Source organism: Echinococcus granulosus (assembly GCF_000524195.1).
Source record: "Echinococcus granulosus chromosome Unknown EG_S00022, whole genome shotgun sequence".
Lineage (NCBI taxonomy): Eukaryota > Metazoa > Platyhelminthes > Cestoda > Cyclophyllidea > Taeniidae > Echinococcus > Echinococcus granulosus.
The window spans coordinates 573219-592012 of record NW_020170402.1 but is presented as its reverse complement, the minus strand read 5'-3'; the positions used below and the strand labels follow the sequence as shown (position 1 = coordinate 592012).

The following is an 18794-nucleotide window of genomic DNA, read 5'->3' as shown; positions in this document are numbered from 1 at the left end:
TCCCTCGGGTCACCTTCTGTGATATGGAAGCCAAAACTGGGAAAATCATGTGTTAGTTTGACTGTTGTCTTATTGGATCCTAACGGCTTGAGAAATGTGCAGAGTACTGCGAAAATGAGGTCGACGAACGGGCTGCCTCAGAATAGCTTAGCTGCGGTGACAAATCTTCTTTTGTAAAGGCTTTCTGGATGTTCCCCGGTTTGAAATGAAAACCAATCGGAAACTTATTCTGGCCCAGGGCGCAATCCCCAAATTGAGGGACTAGAAATTTATCTTCTTCTAATCAGAAAGAGGATAAAAGGCTTCTACCCTTTTTATGTGAAATCGCAACATCGCCTTTGCCGTTAAATGATTTATAGTCTTCAAGTGGAGCTGTTGCCCTCTTGTAGCCGGCTTCGGTAGGTTTTGGGTTAAAACGTATAAAGGGTCGAAGTATGATTTATGCCTTAGGTAATCGCAATCAGCCCAATTTCAGACTCTGCTTGCATGCCTTTGCGGACTACAACTAAGTTCGTACGTATGTAAGTGGCTTATGAGATACAGGGAGCAGCTACATTCATATCCTCGCAATTCTTCTTGACCCTGGTGCAGCCTTTCGGAGGCAGTTAGCTGAGGCAGACAGCTCATCTATGTCGTCTTGGAGTTTCTTGGCTCCAAATATCATGGCCACTGCACTGAAGAGGCTCCAATTCCTGATACTAGCTTCATTTAAGAAGTTCAACTAGTTGGAAAACTTCAACGCAGGTTAAAGTCACGCATGATTCCATACTGAGGAAGGCGTTGGTATAGCGGTACCCCGGGAACCCTCTGGACTGCACTTTATCCGCTAAAATAATACTCAATCCTCTCCCAGCAAGGTATCGGCTAGTTACAAGCTCTGCTTTTTCCCCAAAAGTAAACCATTTATCCCTGTACAAAATAAATTTCATCTTGGGTGATTGTCAACTGATAAAAAAGTGGCATCCATCACTGCAACAATTATCAGGGGAGATTGGTGAAGGAGGATGGAACGATTACACTTTCTTCTATCTTAAAGTGCCTATCTTTTTATGGTTTGGTTTTTGGAACAATGTGGCATGTGGTCTTCTGTTGCTGACGCAGGCCCTACTTCTGATTGGCTCTTTCTGAAGAAGTCATCTTTGCCATAAGCCATAGTGAACGCTCTCAACTGCTGTCCACCATTCCCAAAGCACTGTCTACTGGGTATGAAGTGAAGCCTTAGATATGTAAACTGGGTAGTGAGCCGATCGTTTGGGGCCATTCAGTGATGTCTAATCGCTGAATAAGCCAACCAGTCAGTCAGGAAGTGATCTAAAGTGACGGCGCTTGAAGACAGCCGCCATCTGTTAATAGCTGGGGGGCAGAATCTATTTGCTTATCAGCTTTTAAGGCTTTTTTAGTGTATAAATGTGCCACCGAATCACTTCGACACATATGTTGAACTTCATCAATTGCAATATGTGGTCCCTCACTTTGAGGAACGGAAAAACTACCAGAACGCGATGCATCACCAGAACCGCTTTTCAATAGTTTCTAAACGATACTTTATGGCACGACCACTTATTCCGCCTTCTTTGAACAACCAAATCAAACTCACTTCGTAAAGCACGCGGGCAAGAATCCTGTCTCTTAGGTCAAGGCAACATCTGAGGACATGAGAATTCAAAATTCGCAGGAAATAGAGGTAAGGATATTGACAGACTTGAGCGAAATCCAAGTTTCTACAAGTTCCGCAACAACTGGTGGTGTTGACGAGCCCCACCAATAGTGGGTGAACTTCACCAGTGCCTGGAATGCAATCAAGAAAATCGTCTAGCTACTTACAACTCTATTCGTGTTCGGCACGATCGGAGCCTAAAGACTTTAGATGGGTAGTACTGAAGTGGTCGAAGGCACAGTAGAAAAAGGTCAACTAACGGTGCAAATAGGCCAGGTGGAGAAATCGCCTCATATCAAATCCTTTGCAAGCATTGGCCAATGAGAGGTTCCTACAGGAGGAACGGAGATAGGGCCAGAGTGACAAAGAATGTTTGAGCCACACCGTGAAGTATAATCCCCCATATCTCCTCTTGAGCTTCAATATAACGTGGACAAAGTCACAATGCTTCCGCATTAACATACTTTTAGATACACAATCCAGTGCGTGCTTCCAATCAACATGTTCCTCGAGAAGATATACATCTTCCTGTGGTTCTGGCACATCATGCTCACAGTCATAACCATAGCCTCTCTCTTCAGTTGGCTACGGCGTCTTTTATGGCGTCGTTCGCGACTCAAGTTTGTGCGACATTACCTCAAGGTAGTGAACGCTGTGCCCCCCGTCCTGGATCCGCGTGATCGTCAGCGGACGCGACAGTTCGTAGAGGAGTACCTCACCGCAGACGCCTTCTTCCTAATTCGCCTAATCGGTGCTAACAGTGGCGACTTTTTGGCCAGTGAACTGATCAATGAACTCTGGATGGGGTTCATTGGTTGTGCTACTGCTGCTTCGTCACTTTCTCTACTTCCAATACCTTCCACAACACCCATTCGCCTTTGTACCAAACACGCTGCCTGCTCCTGTAATTACTGTTATCTTGGTGAAAGGTCAAAATCCTATGATTTTTGCGGAGGAGCAAAATCAGGGGGTCGAATATTCGGTTTGAAGTACTATCCAGGAAATAAGGGTGTCTCGCAGTACAGGATAAGTCCCAACATTCTCCACCATCTGCATATCTTCCCATCGTCCACCGACAATAGACGGTGTCCATGTGAGGTGACCGAAACGGTGGCGGCGGAGACCAAAAAATTGCCACCCGGTAAAATCACCACCGAGAGCAGTGACGGCAATAACAACACTGAGGATATTGTATAGTCGGCTCGTACGCTCGCTCAAGCATCTCCTCCCCCTCCTCCACTTCCATACGCCTCACTTGCAGATACAGCAAAGACCCTAGATGTGTCATCCCCTCTCTTCTAGGATTTGTATATTTTTGCATTCTTCCACTAATCATCGCCTCATCTCTGTCCTACTCAAGGTCTATCTCTCAATCTCTCGAACTCTCTCTCTAAGTATGCAGTGTGTGATAGATGTTGTTAAGCTTTCTCAGATGCCTCACCCTGCCCTATGCCCTAGACCTACTGGTTTTTTCACTCCTAAGCAATCATCAACACTAGCATTTCAGATTTATGGTAAATAAAGAAGTGAGAAATGCGTTCTTGCCTCTTTTTTGCTCATTTCAGTTGCAGCCGCGGCTTTTTTTGAGCGAAATCCCCTGGGAGTGTGTGTGAATGGGGATAATTTACCAGCTACCGAGACAAGGAGGAGAGGGATAGTTATCAAACCGGTAGTTTTTTTCCGTTTCGTAGGTCATTTGTGGTGCTAATTATAACTAAAGATAGACGAGAAATTGGTAGGAAAATGAAGGAATGTAAAGCAGGAAATTTGTGGTATCATTCATTGTATTGCTCTCCCGTTGTCAAGGAGAGCAAAGAAATAACGCAACATACCTCCCATTAAGAGTGATTGAACCTGCACATTAGTCCTACATTCCCTTGGACATCGTTCTGGCGCTTCCTGATGCCTCGGCATGATCTGTGAGGAGCCCTGAGATGGAACTGAAGATGATGTAATAAATTGGCATCACTGGGATAATGACGGCGATTTCAATGTTGGTGACAAATGCTATGGATAGATTTGGGATCTTCTTCTACAGTACCAGGTTAAAATGGATTTGAAAGATATCGCAACGAGACTTCTTTGAAGACGGCAGAACACATAATATGTGGACAGAATGTGTTATCGCCTTATAGAAGGGCTGGAGGTGGCTAATGGTACGGCCCGGAGGCCATGGCACCCCGTGAAAGTACCGCTGCGGAGCTCCAAGGCGCCCCGTTACCAAAACTGAGAGGTAAACAAACAATTAACGTATCACATGGCCCCTTCTCTCTTTTGAGCGTCGTCTCCGGCGCTATCCCAGGTAAATCTGCGCCAGCTATCAAAACTTAAGCGGTGCCATAAGAAAAACAACACGAACCGACTGCACCAGTCACCGAAATTCCATGCAACTGAGCAAAAAATTAACTGTAAAGTCAATAAGTCCCCTTAGTAATTCCACTGGGTCTAGAGTTTTGCCTTATTTAAGAGACGGAAGAATGCGTTGTAGATTACGTATGTACATCGCTAGTCGTCGGAACGCTGACCCAAAAGCAGAGCAATTTAATAAAGAACGGGATTTAACATACTTCCTTGGTGGTAGGATTTCGCGTCTATTCCTCCCTGAAACTTTTTTCTCACCTCATCACTACGCAGCTTCATCTATCTGGGCTCTATCCAGCTATTAGAGGAGTAGAGGAGGTACTATGTACTCGCATAACTGACATCTTCATACAGGCACCGTAGACAGCCCTGCAACGGACTTTGCCAGAGGGTTCACGGCTAGCGTTGCTTCAATTGTTGATCAGTTTTCTGTAGAACTCGAGACTGGAGTAGTGGTCGCAGCAGATAAACACCATTTTCAGTCCTTCTGTTGGGGGTTTCACAGATTCTCCCCATCCACACCATGTGCCCTTCTTCCGTCACGTTAAGACTTGGAATTCAGGAGTAGAAATCAGAAAAATTGCCCTTTAAGACCAGGTTAGTTTTCCGCTGCTACCAATGTAGCGCTCCGCGACCTTTCTGAAGACGAATGAATTCATAATGCTCGGGCCAAATGTGCATTGTCGGCCCACAGAAGGGCTTGGGTCTACTGACATGGCTCGGAAGTTAGGCCACCCGGTGGAGGTACAACGGCGGTGCCCCTGAGTGAGTGGCTCGTCACAAAAGCTGAGTGTTAAGCAAACAGCCAAGACATTAGGGAGCCTAAGGCCAGACACCGTTTTACAGCAATGATTCGTCCTATGCCAGCCGCTTTTCGGCGTGCTATCGGCCAAAGGGCCAATTGTTTTCAGTTAGCAGTCATGTAAGGCCGACGTCGATAAGTGAAAACCTGGTTTTGCTCCGGTGGTGATCACTTAGCGAATATGGAACTCCAGAACTTGTGCAAAAAGTTGATGAGATTCTGATGGTCTTTCGTTTTTACAGATTATGCTGACCTTCTTCTTCCGGATTATTTAGGTTCGGTAAGCAAAGAAAATGGGGGGTTTTCTTCATTTCAAATTGATGCTTTTAACACCCCCTTCGATGTAGCACTCGAGTATTCTTGGAGGCTGTGATGCTAGACCAATGTAAAAGAATGATTTACTGTCTATGTGCAGGTGATATGGGGGATGTCCGTAATGCGGAGGTGGTGGTAGAACCGACACCTACTGAAGTACGTCAACACAAAACGAAGAATGACGGAGTAAATACTGCTACAAAAAGTATCAGGGACTGGAGAAGGTAAAGTGTACAAACTAAAGAAAATTTGGTCGCGAAAGCGCAAATTTTATTTTGTCTTCTTACACTTAGCTTCGAAGTGACATCGGACGTTTTCCTCCCGTGACTGGGATTTCTAAAGGACTCCTAGAACGTTGGATGTTTGGTGCACCTGCATCAACAGCAGTTACCGCACTCAAAAGACATTCTGTTTTTGAAAATAATACCGAATCCTCACTGCTTTCCTCCACTTCTGGGCAAAGTAAAAGTAGCAAATTAGGCTGACGTTGTAGAAAAATTCGAAGGTAAAATCAGATATTTACTCCATATATCCTTCTCGGAGCCTAGCATTCGAACGGGCCTCAGGTAACATTTTTCCTTACACCACACAGGCAATTTCATCAAGTAAAAAAGGAGGTAAAGAAGAGAGGGAGAGAGGTGGAGTTGAATCCGACAACAACCCCCATTTGCGTTATGGCTGTTTGATGAGACTTCACTTGTGGCATGCAACGCGACCTTATCTGAGCTGAGGCATCGCAGTTTTGTGTTGCAACGAGCACACTGCTCTGTTGCCTCGTTCTTTTATTGTGCAAAAACGAAAAATCTCCAATCAAGAGGTGAATTCGCCCTCTGCTGGTTTACAGAGGTGTGAGACTAGAATTCTTTAGACATAATGAGGATTCTGCACCAGGGGACCATATAAACCTTATCAAAAGCTCCGGAAGTTCGTATTATTCTTGGGTTTTTAGAAAGAAAATCTCCATAATTATGAATATTTTATCCGCCAAAGCTGTTGTTCTGACAAAAACGCATCACTTTTTCTAAACGCCACATAAGGTGGTGGCATCCCCTACCCATTCTCAGATCACCTGAGGCGGTCGGTGGTGACAAACCCTCAGTCTTGGGCTGAGTGGTACACCAAAACCCTACGACAGATATAGACTGCGGATAGCTGAATTTGTTGCAAAGGAGAAAACGAAATGGCTCTAGCTTTAGGAGGACTTCCTAATATCAAATTTTACAGTAGTAGCCGACAACGAGGCGAGACCAGATTTAAATGAGGTGAAGACATCTGTCGTAAAATAACGAGACCAGAAGCAAGTATTGATAGGAAAAGTGATCGCTCAGTGTCGAATACCGGCCAGCCTTTAGCACTACCTCCAGAATTGCGATCCACCTGGAAGCGAAGGAAATGTTTAGGATAGCCAGCTAGTGCCCCACCACGTTCTACTAATAAGCAAATAAGTAGCATTGCCCCCATGATAAGTCTTCATAAATGTAACTCTGACCTGCTTTGCAACCTATTACAATGAACCACAACGGAAACAACATCGAATGGAGGTGGAGGTCTGTGTGGCACAACAGCGCATACAAAGCCGACTAGCCGGCCTTGACATCTCCTTGGTGTTACAGAGTCCCACCCACGTCCATAACCAATCAGCTAGCCTATCAACTAGTGACAAACTTTCAACCTCACTGGTTTGCTCTTCTATGTCTTTAAGGGTGACCTGGAGGGCTATAATGTCACTTCTGGAAATAACAGCCTTCGAAGATTTTAGGGGAGACCTCACAAAACCAAAGACAACTTCGTTTTTAGAATCCGGTATTTTACGGTTTTTCGTTTATTTAATTACTGTCTAGAATTTAATTTCATAGTATTATTATATGAAGAATTCACTTTACGGACACGTTTCATGGGGAAGCTATTTAAAATTTTACAGCCACTTATTTACTAACAGCTCCTTTTTTGCCCCTTCTACTTGACCACCTTCCAGTAACCCTGGCAACCCTCGGGTTGTTCCCTATTGTATTTGGCCTTGCAGACACTTTTCCAAACCAAACTCCGAAGTCTCGTTTCGCAGAGAGGAAGCTCAGAATTAAAGTTGTCTTGTACTGAGCTCAAGGATCTCAACTTTGCAGATATACCTCAGTAAGGTTTGAAGAGGTTACTTTTCCAAATAAATTGCACTGTTAGTGGATGAATGGATCGATGAACGCAGGACGGATAGATGAGGCATCGACCCAATCAAAAAGATGACCTTCCTCCCCTTTGGACGCCTTTTTTGATGGCTACATTTTCGCATCAGGGTGAGTGAAGGACGTGAGGACCCCTTGAAATTTCCCCCGATATAATTGGGAATAAAAGTGGTAACCAGACTGGACATCCAGTTATGTTACTTTAAGGTGGCCGAAGAACCATCTGCTAATTTGCTACTTTATGAAGAAATCGCCGAAGTTCTGGGTGTCATTGCTAGCCCCACGATGAAAAAGTATCCGCGCAATCCACCATCGGTAATTATTAGCGTCTGAGTGCTCTTGTGGTGAAAGGTCTCCCTACAAGTGAAAGCATTCCTTGAGCTATTGCTTTGAGTCACGCCTTACTTTCCCATCGTAACCGACCAGGATACAAACTAATGGCAAAAATTTTAGCAGCTAAGAAATTCTTGCCATTTCATCTACCACCTATATTTCAAGGGAGAACCGATCACATCAGACCATATCCCTTAAAGCTCCGAGAAGTTTATGATGCTCAAGGACCAAAAGGCTGTGGGTAATTTCAGATTAAGGAAGTCCAAAACACGTGTACACACCTCATTGATTAGGGCCCAATTAGTCCACCTGCAAATCGATTTGATGCAATCAGTTCTAGTAGACTGGGGAATGACACACGTCACATATTTGCGACACTAATGTCAATGAATCCTTTCGCCAGCCCAATGAAGAAAGTGGTACTTATGAGTGTTATTCACGAATAATATACCCAAATGATGACAAACAAATACATATAGAGTGGAAACCATTCCATTTGCAATTCTTCCACCAAGAGTAGCTTGATTCATTGCAAAAAAGACGAGCTGCAAACTCGCTACTAACAAAATTGTAAGTAGCATTTGTCGTGTACACTAATTTAAAACAGTAGAGACATTCGATAACATGCGGAGGAGGTCTAACGTAAATAGTAACGCTTCCTTGTTATGTATATCCTAATTATAAGGTGGTTTTCCATTTGGGTCTATCCCAGAAGTAATCTAAAGCACGACTCTTTTAGGCCAACAAAACGTGGGTTGAAGACTTCATGGGCTAAAGGTGGGAAGAAGAGGACAAAATAACTGACTGACGCACAACCCAGCAGGTAGCAGGATTGCAAAAGGGTCGATCCAGTCTTGCCATTGCAACGGTGAACATGTCACATTCAGATACGAATGGTCTGCCTGATTTAGGAAGTGACTCTAAATTTTGGTCTCTTCATTACGGTTGCGCAACTAACCATCAGGTAACTAAGGCTCATCAAAATGCATGATTCTGCCTTAATGACACATGCGGATGCTATGAACACCACATTCATAATGCCTTGTCTTTTGAAGCCTAGCACATCCAGTTGGCGAAACTAAATAGTGGTTGGATGGACTGCATTACGTAGTCATTCTTCTACTCACCGGCAAAACCAACGTTTAGAGTTATTTAGGAGTTAAACCTACGCCAGAGGGGCGGAACTTCTATAAGCCATGCTTTTATTGGTTAAGAAAAGGTCATTTACCACGTACTAGGAGATACGTACAACGTCAATAGAGTGACCAAGGCCACAAGCCAATAACGTTTGAGTTAGGCTGAATTCTTAAAATAACTGTAAGCAAACTTCCAGTATCAAAAAGGGAACCAAATAAGCAAGCGAATCACCGACATAAGTAATACCAAACGACAAACTCATGAACACGCAATCTCTGTTTCTTTTAAATGTGAAATAGCTAGGAGGTGGATTAAAAGGCGCAAGGAACAGTCTCACAGAAAAGAACTGCATGCATCAACCGGTAGACAGTAACCAGCGACTGCAAGGGTAGACAACAGAGCGGGGGCGATGCCGCCTCCCCCTCCTCATCACCGCTGCCACTTACTGGAAAGCTAAAGAACGGATGCAGATGCAGCATCGCGTTGGCTGTCTCGTCGATAGTAGGAAAGGTGGCACGCAGGGGGCAGGAGGAGCAACGCAGCTCAAGGAAGAGGTGTGGACTCACGGAAACGTTAGTCACACGATCCAGCAAGTGAACGGTGCGGATTCGACGAGTGGGAATGAGAGAACTGCGTCGCCAGCGGCCCGAGAGGTAACGACAAGAGCATTGGACTCCCAGAGGACGACTCGCAAGCACAACAACTGACGAAAACAAAACAATGGAATCTTTTTGAAATGTGTTAAAGTATGAGGAAGCATCGATTTCCATAGCATAGCGGTCCGTTTACGACACCTCATTTATCTACCGAACTTGTGCAGCCGGTAGTGTCCTTAGTGAAGACTCTGGTACAACAATAAGCCTAGTGTCAAACGAGGAGGGGTAAAGGTGCATCTGAGCTGCAAAACACCAGTTTTCTCAGAAAGGAATCATCTATGAGGATGTGACATTGAAGCAGCGATTCTTATTCTAATGCCCTCTGACTGAAGGAAATGTCTTTAATTACTGAGTCTCATGTTCATTCACTGGTGTTAACCCCAAACTTCGGCAGGATTTGTCTTCAGACGTCCACGAGTCCGACCATATCGAAACGGAACTCGGCTAGCTAAATTGTTTTCAAGGCTTCAATGTACCTAAAACAGTAACTAAAGAAAAATTTGCGAACAATAACTGACACATGGATGGGGATCAATGTTTTCACTACTTTAGAAACATCACCGTGCGTGACTTATGTCGAAGCATAAAGTGATCCACCAAGTCGTAAATGATAAATCATATCACAGATTAATATGACAAGCGCACATAATCCAGGCACATCTTTTTGCGTTATTGCTTCATTTCGCTAGTGAAGACTCATGGTTTGGAAAATATCAAGGTGAATTATCAGTTTAAACAGCCAAATAGACGTAAAAGTTTGCTCTAAAGTTAAATCATTTCGATCGTTGCTCCTAAAATGATAAAGCTGGAGACTTCCGTAATGAAGGGATGAAAGAAAGAGGTCTAAAACCCCCAAAATTAACGTTTCAGGGGATCAGTTGCTTAAGATTTTTGGAAAAAAAAGTGGTAGGAACAAACCTTCACAAATGGTGGTGTGAAGCCAGACCAAGACAATAAGAATCGAGATAAAGACGTGGCAGATGGCAATCAGACTCTATAAATACAAAATTATTTCCAACTTAAAATAAGCCTCAACAAAATTTTTTATTGTAATTTATTAAAAATCTGGCCGATGGAAGACAACCCACACGCAATCGGCAGGAGAAAATAATCCCTCCGACAATATGGCCAATAACGAGATAAACGAGGAGTGACAAAAAGGGTGGTTTCATTTTCACCCTTACTTCGACCCACGCAGGTAGAGTATCACCCGACATCACGGTGGTCTGTAGTGATAGGTCGGTGAACTTGGACTGTAAATATGGAGCGCAAATGCACATGTCGCAACCGCAATCGTTCATGGTGACAACACCCCATGTTCTGTTAAAATATGGAGTCAAGTTCTGAGTCGAGGTCGAGGGAGTAAGAAGATAAAATAAGTGAATCCACTCATGCTAAATTGCGTTTTCGATATGAGGATAGAAAACAGCAGAAATTTATTAAAAACCTACCACATAAAGTGAGTAAAGCCAACACACCTAACAAAAGTTGGTGAAGAAAGTTATAACGTGAGACGACGAGGCAAACAAAATGCCACATCAAAGCACATAGCGAAAATGACAGGACATCGACTAACGATTTAAAGCTCATCGAAATCCCTGACTGGATGACCGCAACACAAGAAACGCGACCAAATCTGAGCGCGACTCCCACGCACACGTAAAACGAAATTAAACAAATCCTTTCATGGTTGGTTACCTGTTCCAAGGACGAACAAGCAGCTATGCACAATTTAAAAGTTTAATAGACTATTTTACAAAAGGCTAAAAAAGAAACCAACTAACAGAAATTGGTCTTTAAAAAGCCAAATAATGAATTCTTTTTTATTTCTGTATGAATATCTATCATATTTATAAAAAACAAGTTTGTTTGCCCACTACTGCCGAAATTTCCAAAGCTGCTTTCTTATTTTCCAATGGGTTTTATTAGTGCTATCTATACCTGCCGATATTCTACGAAACCATATGTTCTTATGCAGCACCCCTGGACTTCCCTGAAGACGAAAGAAGATATAATGCTTGGGCGGAACATATATTCAGCACAGAGAAGGCATTTGGGCTACTGGCATGGCCCGAAGGCCAAGCCACTAGACTCCCCGCTAATACCGAGGGATAAGCAACCACCGTATTACACTTATATTTTAGTGTGCCTCTTATTATCAATCAGTTCATTTATTTTTGTTAATGGCAGTCCTATTTACTGAGGTTATGGGGATGAAGATAGTAATTCTCTGTGACTTGTTAAGTATTTACTAAAGGCGGAAGAAGTTACATAACCACTACGGCTAACGTATTACCTCCGACCGGAAGGGCTGAAGGTGCCACCGGCATGACTTTAAGTCCACGCAGCCGAGGGGAAGTTTAATTGACAAAATGCGGCATTTTGTTTGACTTCCAATGCATTTTTTTACCATGAACACAATTTCAACTGACGTTAAGAGTGGTAGTGCAAGCCGGCTCGACACGAAACGCCCGAATGTGGCACCTTGATGGGCACGCCGCAGCCAACACCCCCGACTCGTCGATCTCAGATCACCTGCTCGAATTCGCCCCCCCCCCCTTTTTCCACAATATCATGTATCTACAAACTGACCTCCAAATAAGAGCATCATCCCCCGAGAACCTAGGCCTTTATTTCCCGCGCACATCATCATCTCATACTACTTTAAGTAGTATGTTCCTACTTAAGTAATTGACGTATTTAGCGACCCTTCACCAACCTGATCACAAAATAAAATAAGCACTTGCTAACAGCATGTATACACCCGTTACAGTGGTTATAAAAAACATATTTTTAGAAATTGCATGTAACATGATTGTAGTAAAACAATCGGTTCGGAAGGGAAGAGAATAGCACCACCTTCTATCGACGTCTGGACCGCCTTCCGTGTCTCCTGAAACCATATAAAAACCGAAAGTGCAACTGCCACGCCACAGCTGCAAAAGACATTCAACTCCGCTTAGCGAGAAATAAGGTAAATCTCTCAAAAAGTAAGGTTTTCAAAGTGAGGTTTTGAAATGCTGACCCAGTTAAATTCTCCCATCTTTGAATGTAATAAGTTTGGAGAAGACTGCCACAAGTGAGGACACTGGAGAATCCCAACTATAGACCAGAAACGAGTTAAAAGGCACCTCACCTCAATTCCCTCGACCAGCTTCCACGACGCTCGTCACCGTCATCCGGAACTGACGATGCTATTGGGGTAAAAATTGATGCCGAAGTACTGACAGTGGTGGGAGCTGTAGTGGTAAAGGGCGTTGTCAAGGCCATATTATCCCCCATGCCAGTGGCTATAGGAGCAGTGGTGGAGGCAAAAAAAGTAGAGGAAGAGGTGGTGGAGGAATGAGGACCGCGGCTATCGACACCGCTAAGCGCGTGGCGCACCTGCGCAACTACCGCGGAGGGATCGGAAAACTGCGAGGCTTCCCCACCCGGTCGATCACCGTAGAGATGCCACGTCTTGTAGGTCAGTGCACCCACCTTGTTGCCGGTCAACAGGCAGACGCGTACCGCGAAGGTTGCACCCAATTCAGAGGCCATTTCCAAAGGATCCTGTGATAAAACAGAAAGAGCAAGGAATATGTCAGTAAGTGGAAAAAATGGGAGATGTCGAGATCCAATTCCAAAAATCAACAAAGGTTCGGTACGTAAACCCCTTTCAAAACAATTCTAGGGAGTGTTATAAGCTTAACAGAAATTGTTTCGAAAGGAATCGTAACCCGCAACCGATGAAGGTAGAAGGCTTGGATTCTAGTTGATAACAAGGAGAGTAGGAATGAGGCTGAGGAAATAGCACCCACCGATGTTCTCTTAAGCACCAACCGCGTGGAGATGCCCCCAGCAGACCACAACTGACAAGCCAGATGGAAGGCCTTGCGTTGGGCGAGAGCGCAGCCAGTCTCATCAACGAGGCAGTAAGCAGGCAGATTGTGATTGGTCAGCTCTGTGCCGGGGGGCAGCACCGAAGGGAAAAAGAATGAGGTAGTTGAGGCACGTTTGATGAGAGTGACAGCAATAGCGGTGGTAGCTTCACCGCAACCACCCTCCGCCTCCGCTGTGGACGATCGCGAGCCACGGGAGCAAAGGCGCTCTAGCGCAAATATCCGAGTGTCTCGAGTCCGTCGCTCCCATGTCACCACCACATGGCACAACGAAGTGGTCAGTAGTAGAGGCATGGTCAGCTGAAGGAGGAAAAGGCGGAAAGATTATAGTGACTCAAAAACCAGTTCTGAGATTATCCGAAAATTTCATGTAATCACAACGTGACTTGTTTACATAATGAAGGCGTTATATGGATTCTCAGTCTCGTGTTATTTTGGGTGCGACAGATCCAGAAGATCCCTCTGAATAAGAAGATAGACAGCGTGGCCAAACAACCAGTAGGAATACTTACAGATGGCGGGTTGGCAGACTGTTTATCTACGACGTAGAGCAGAAGTCTGGCCAGTCGATTAACCGAGACAGCAACTCCGAATACACCAGAGGGAACATCCGAGGTGGTGACAGCGGCGAGGGCCGCAGAGATGGAAGGATTAATACGAGACTGTGCAATGGACTTCCACGGCGTTGCAGTGGGTAGCGCTTTATGGTTCTCTTCTTCCTCGTCCTCCTCTTCCTCAGTGTCCTCGTCACCATCAATCTGTCTCGACTTCAACACCTTTTCTCTAGTAGACAATTAAAAGTAATTCCTAGACTAGAGGTTGCTTGGGTACTATAGTACTCTCAGGTTACGATTTCCATCTTAATGTCATGAAGTCACGTTCATGGTTTCGGCCAGCCAGTCCTCTTGTGTGCTAATTGTAATGTGGTAATGGCAACAAAGTATAACTCACTGAATGCGCAGGAATTCCTGTGGCGGTCGAAACCGCTGTACGAGGTGTTGATACTCTCCCCCAGAGGCGAGAACCAGGAGTCGGGCGCGTGAGCTCATCAGTGAAGTTCCTAGAACAGGATTCGTGGTGGGTTTCTCCTCATCCACCAAACTTTCAAAATCATCGGCTTTGCAGGAATAACAGACCAGCTGATACACGAGGCCTTGGTAAAGGTGGCAGGGAAGCACCAACCCTGGGGTGAGAACAATCTGAAGGAACAAGGGGAGGTGATGAAGGCTTAGTTGAACAATAATTATTTTGCTCCAGTGTGACTACATGGGTCTTTCCATCAATTGTGTGATCCCCAGTAAACCTGTAAACTACAAATCCCGGCTTGACTTGAGCTTCCCCCTCGTATGGCACAACGGCTTCCAGATTGACACGCCTCATAACCTCTTCAGTGATGACTCGGGATGCTAAAGTGGCAACACCCCTAATTATTGAGCCATCAAACCTACGTGGAATGAGGGAATCGCTTCCCATCGATGAACACAATTAATAAGTTTTGCGAGGCGTTGACAATGCTGATGGATGTGGGCCTCCTTCGTGACACGAGACATGCAGTGACGATGCGAGGGCACCTCCAAAAGAACCTCAGCCAGCTCCTCCACCCGTGTTGTCTCGAAACGCATCAGGCGCGTCAGGTGACGCTGCAAGAAGCCGCGATGGTGGGGACGACTTTGCGGCTGCTGATGCTGCTGTTCGTGTTGTTGGTGGAGGGTGCTGAGAAGGTATTCGGGAAAAACAATGTGTCGGCGGAATGGGAGTCTGGACGACTGCTGTTGCTGAAGTACGGCTTCAGGAGTCTCACAAGCCTCGGCCAGGTGACGCCACAGACCCACGCGCAGATCAGATGGGACGGAGAGCACCTTGAAAATGTACTCCAGCAGGTCGGTATGATTGAGGTAGAGCACGTAAGTCAAACCCTGAAAGAATTAAGTACATCAATCCCGGCTCTAATTATATGACTGGACGACGAAAATGGGTAGTGTCCAATCTCAAATCTTGTGTACCAAGGAAACGATATGACGCTATTAAAGAGTAAGGCGAGTGCATGCCTTCAATGTTCTTTGACTAAGATTTTGTTAGGATAAACAGGAGACAGTTAATCATGAATCTAGCGATTCAAAAGTCTAAATTAACCACGCAGTGCATTTGTCCAAAAATAACCGGAGAAAAATAAAATCAGCTTTAGAGCAGCTCACCTCAAGTGAAATTAAAGAGATAACTTCGTTCAAGATATGAAAGATCTCCACCAGTAGATGAGGCCTAGAGGAGAGGAGGAATGCGATAAAATTATCAAGACTAACAACACTTAATCACTTGTGATCTCTAGATCAGATTAAAAAATTGGGGCGGTGGGAGAAGTGTTAAATCCAACTGACTGATAGTTCGCCGCAGCCATATCGAAAGAGGCCCGCTTCATCTCCAGTGGATGATCCACTGCCCTAAAGGGATTGGCATGAGGCCATGGTCGGTAGGTCCGTCCAATCTGGTAGGTTCGGAGCTCCCTCAATGGCGGCGGGTTGATTCCTGTATTGGCTAGAAACCGCGCCAGGCCGACATGAAGTGCATCAGGCAGGGAAACAGGCACTCCCTGGGCATCAAGAAGCACAGGTCCCCCTATGGTCGTACGCGCATCTGCCAGGTGTTCTGCCTCCGCTCCACTGCCCCCACCACCGCCTTCTGCTCCACCACTGCCAACATCTGAGGGGGCCTGAAGACAGCTTACCGAAGTGGTAGGGAGTGTGGTGGTGCCAGGGCAATGCAACCAGCAAGCAACAGACCTTTTGTTCACTGGGATCAGTGTGGGCGGTTGGATGGGCAAAGCGCAGTGGGCAGCAAAGATGGCCTCAAGGTGGTGGACTATATACCGTTCAAACAACTGGTAGCGCGAAAAGTCGCGCAGTAGATCTAAATCCCTTGATCCAGAGGCACCGAAAAAGTAAGGCAGTTGTTGGGAAGGAGAGTTGGTCGTGAGGGACTTGGATCGGTCGTAAAGAAAATCCTACAAAACCGTAATTAGTGAAGCACGGGTAATAATCCCAAGTAGTGTTCACAAAAAGAACCTCACAGCAGTCCGAGAGCAGGACATGGTGAGAAGATTGTTGGCAATGAAACGGTAGAGCTTATTGCCTGGATCTCTGAATATATCGAGGACTTGTTTTCGAAATGCCGACTCTGTAGACTCCAGTGGGGGGATAAGAGGGGACGCGAGGATATCCTACAATGAATAACTTGAACTCATTAGTTAAAGTGCTACTTGCTGGAAGTGATTTGAGCTCGATGTTTGACAAGCCCCGTTTCGCTCGGTTCTAAATCAGCAAAAGGCAGTCCCCCGTCAAATATGCACTTGTAGAGCATTTGGAGGGCGTGAGTATGCGGTAGCGGAATGCACCGACCAGAACAGAGTGGTGTAAACAATTCGAGTCTAGTGATGGACCACCCAGAGATACTGTATGACGTTCAGGAAACCACCTATTTTCGACGATGAAAAAATACATATCAGTATTGACAAACAATTGCAATACTGGTTCGTTGCAGGAAAGAATGCACACTTCAACACACTACCAATAACAATACCCATCGCTGTTGCGGACTGACTCATAATCAGCCAAAATCGGGCTAATCACTCACTGAAGCTGTCGGTCGACGGGCAGGATCATGGTGAAGGAGGGCCCTGATGAGAGCAGTCTGCTTGGGTTTGGTCTGTGCATCCCAGTCCTCGGGAAAGATTATCTTTGGCTTGCGGATGTCATTGAGCACATTGACACGCTCCATAAGGGTGTTTGTGCGGCGGTAGAACATCTCGAAGAGGATAATACCCAGACTGTATATGTCAACTTTCTAGATGAAAAAGAATAAATCCAATAAGAGGTGGCGAAGAGGAGCGCCAAACACTTTACCAACAAAAGCTATGTAGGGATTGATCGAAGATGGGCAGATTTGACTGATCTAAGATGAGAAATGGTTTAATAGGTAGGTAGATGGAGTAGTTATGAATGATTGACTACAGGTGTCGATGAATGGACCCGGGAAAGTAATAGATGTGTCGATGATAGACTCAAAACTGATAAATGGATTTGAAGCTGACAGACAAAATTGAAGCGGATTCGCGTGAGATAGCTAAGTAAATGAAAAAATAGATTTGAGATAGATAGAAATTCGAAATAACTAAATACTACCCAAACAGATCAGTGGATGGGAGGCACAGTGATGGATCTGAGTCGATGAATGGAAGAAACCGGGATAGATGGATGGATGGGAAAGGAAGCAGGAAGTAAACGCACGCACCTCGTTATAAACCAGTCGCGTTTTCCGCTTCGAAGCAATCTCCGGACTCATGTAGAATATCGTGCCCACATTCTCCGTCATGCAGTTGGACCGGGCTGCGGTCAGAGCAGGTGTGTTTGAGGAGAGAGGATTACTCGCCGTCATCCCACACGTCACCTTTGCCATGGAGCTGCCTCCCCGGGACGTTTCCGCGCTACTACCAGACGTGACGTGGTAACGAAGCTGCGCGCCACTTCGTACTCCGTGCTTTCGATGGATGGAGAAAGTTCGCATTAAACTTGCTCGCAAATTTAGTCGTGTTTATAATTCTGCATTCATCTATACCCGAACCATAAAAGATAGGCATAAGCCTCTATTCTCATTGATTGGTTGCCAATGTTAGTGAACATCTTCGGTTTAGGTTGAACACTACAATAATACTAATGCAGCTAAGAATGACATTTCGGTTTTCCTGCTCTTCTGTAAGCTCATGACAAGGCTCATTCGAATTTGTGTGCTATAGTGTCTACAGAGAAAAATTTAGACGCAACACCTTTACATTTATCTCTTGTTTGGGAAGAAATTTATTGGAATGCAGCAACTGACGTGGATCCAATAAAAATTGCTCATTTATTAAAATCGTCCCATTATGACCAGCGATGGGGAAACACCATTTTTGAGTGAGTTCAAACCTCGCATAAGAACCTACAAGAACAATAAAAGATCAGGGAGATATGACAAATAGACCAGACCAACAAAAGACACGTCAAGACCGCGTTTTGTTAGAATGAATGCTGTCGAAAACACCCACCGCTCCAGGGATAACTCCCAGGAGCGTATTGGTCCGTCAAACGGTCGCAGAGAGCTTCTTAAAACACTTGACGCAAGTAAATGAAACTATCACAATCCATCGTTCTTTCCAACAAGACACACGTTATCTGCAAATTTCGCTTTGTCTCGAAAAGACTAGAAATGATCTAGTCCTAACCACCTACATTTTCCTTCGTTTATGTGATTGCTTCATTCCAACAGGCGAGATAAACCATCCTTAAAAACGTATCAGAAGGGTAGGAAGGACAAAAGTAAGACAGTATTACCTTTCCACCCTCAAATCCAAAGCTCTCTATAGCTCAATTTTCCGGCAGTGCACAGAGTCTTGCAAGAAACAGTCTTTATCAACAGCTTTCTAGATTTTATCACTCCTAGTGAAGT

At 45.0% G+C, this 18794-nt stretch overlaps 3 protein-coding genes across 3 annotated transcripts in view; 2 read left to right on the top strand and 1 right to left on the bottom strand. All coding sequences in view use genetic code 11, as the record gives it.

The window, feature by feature from the left end:
• Window positions 1-265, top strand: part of EGR_03916 (Innexin unc-9) — a gene marked incomplete at both ends in the record, with an annotated part of 654 nt that extends 389 nt beyond the window's left edge. The window contains one exon of the mRNA XM_024493165.1: window positions 180-265. Within this exon, the coding sequence (XP_024352437.1) occupies window positions 180-265 (86 nt within the window). The remainder of the gene's footprint in view (window positions 1-179) is intronic.
• Window positions 266-2158: 1893 nt separating this feature from the next.
• Window positions 2159-2854, top strand: EGR_03915 (Innexin-10; the record flags this gene model as incomplete). Its single annotated transcript, XM_024493164.1, has 1 exon — window positions 2159-2854. The coding sequence occupies one exon, from the start codon at window positions 2159-2161 to the stop codon at window positions 2852-2854; it is 696 nt and encodes a 231-aa protein (XP_024352436.1).
• Window positions 2855-9093: 6239 nt separating this feature from the next.
• Window positions 9094-18794, bottom strand: part of EGR_03914 (putative serine/threonine-protein kinase ifkB) — a gene marked incomplete at both ends in the record, with an annotated part of 19352 nt that continues 9651 nt past the window's right edge. Inside the window, 14 exons of the mRNA XM_024493163.1 lie at window positions 9094-9485; window positions 10357-10432; window positions 10527-10691; window positions 11011-11074; window positions 12575-12990; window positions 13239-13619; window positions 13832-14102; window positions 14271-14518; window positions 14768-15235; window positions 15515-15578; window positions 15695-16317; window positions 16384-16533; window positions 16947-17156; window positions 17604-17849. Coding sequence (XP_024352435.1) covers window positions 9094-9485; window positions 10357-10432; window positions 10527-10691; window positions 11011-11074; window positions 12575-12990; window positions 13239-13619; window positions 13832-14102; window positions 14271-14518; window positions 14768-15235; window positions 15515-15578; window positions 15695-16317; window positions 16384-16533; window positions 16947-17156; window positions 17604-17849 — 3774 coding nt within the window. The remainder of the gene's footprint in view (window positions 9486-10356; window positions 10433-10526; window positions 10692-11010; window positions 11075-12574; window positions 12991-13238; window positions 13620-13831; window positions 14103-14270; window positions 14519-14767; window positions 15236-15514; window positions 15579-15694; window positions 16318-16383; window positions 16534-16946; window positions 17157-17603; window positions 17850-18794) is intronic.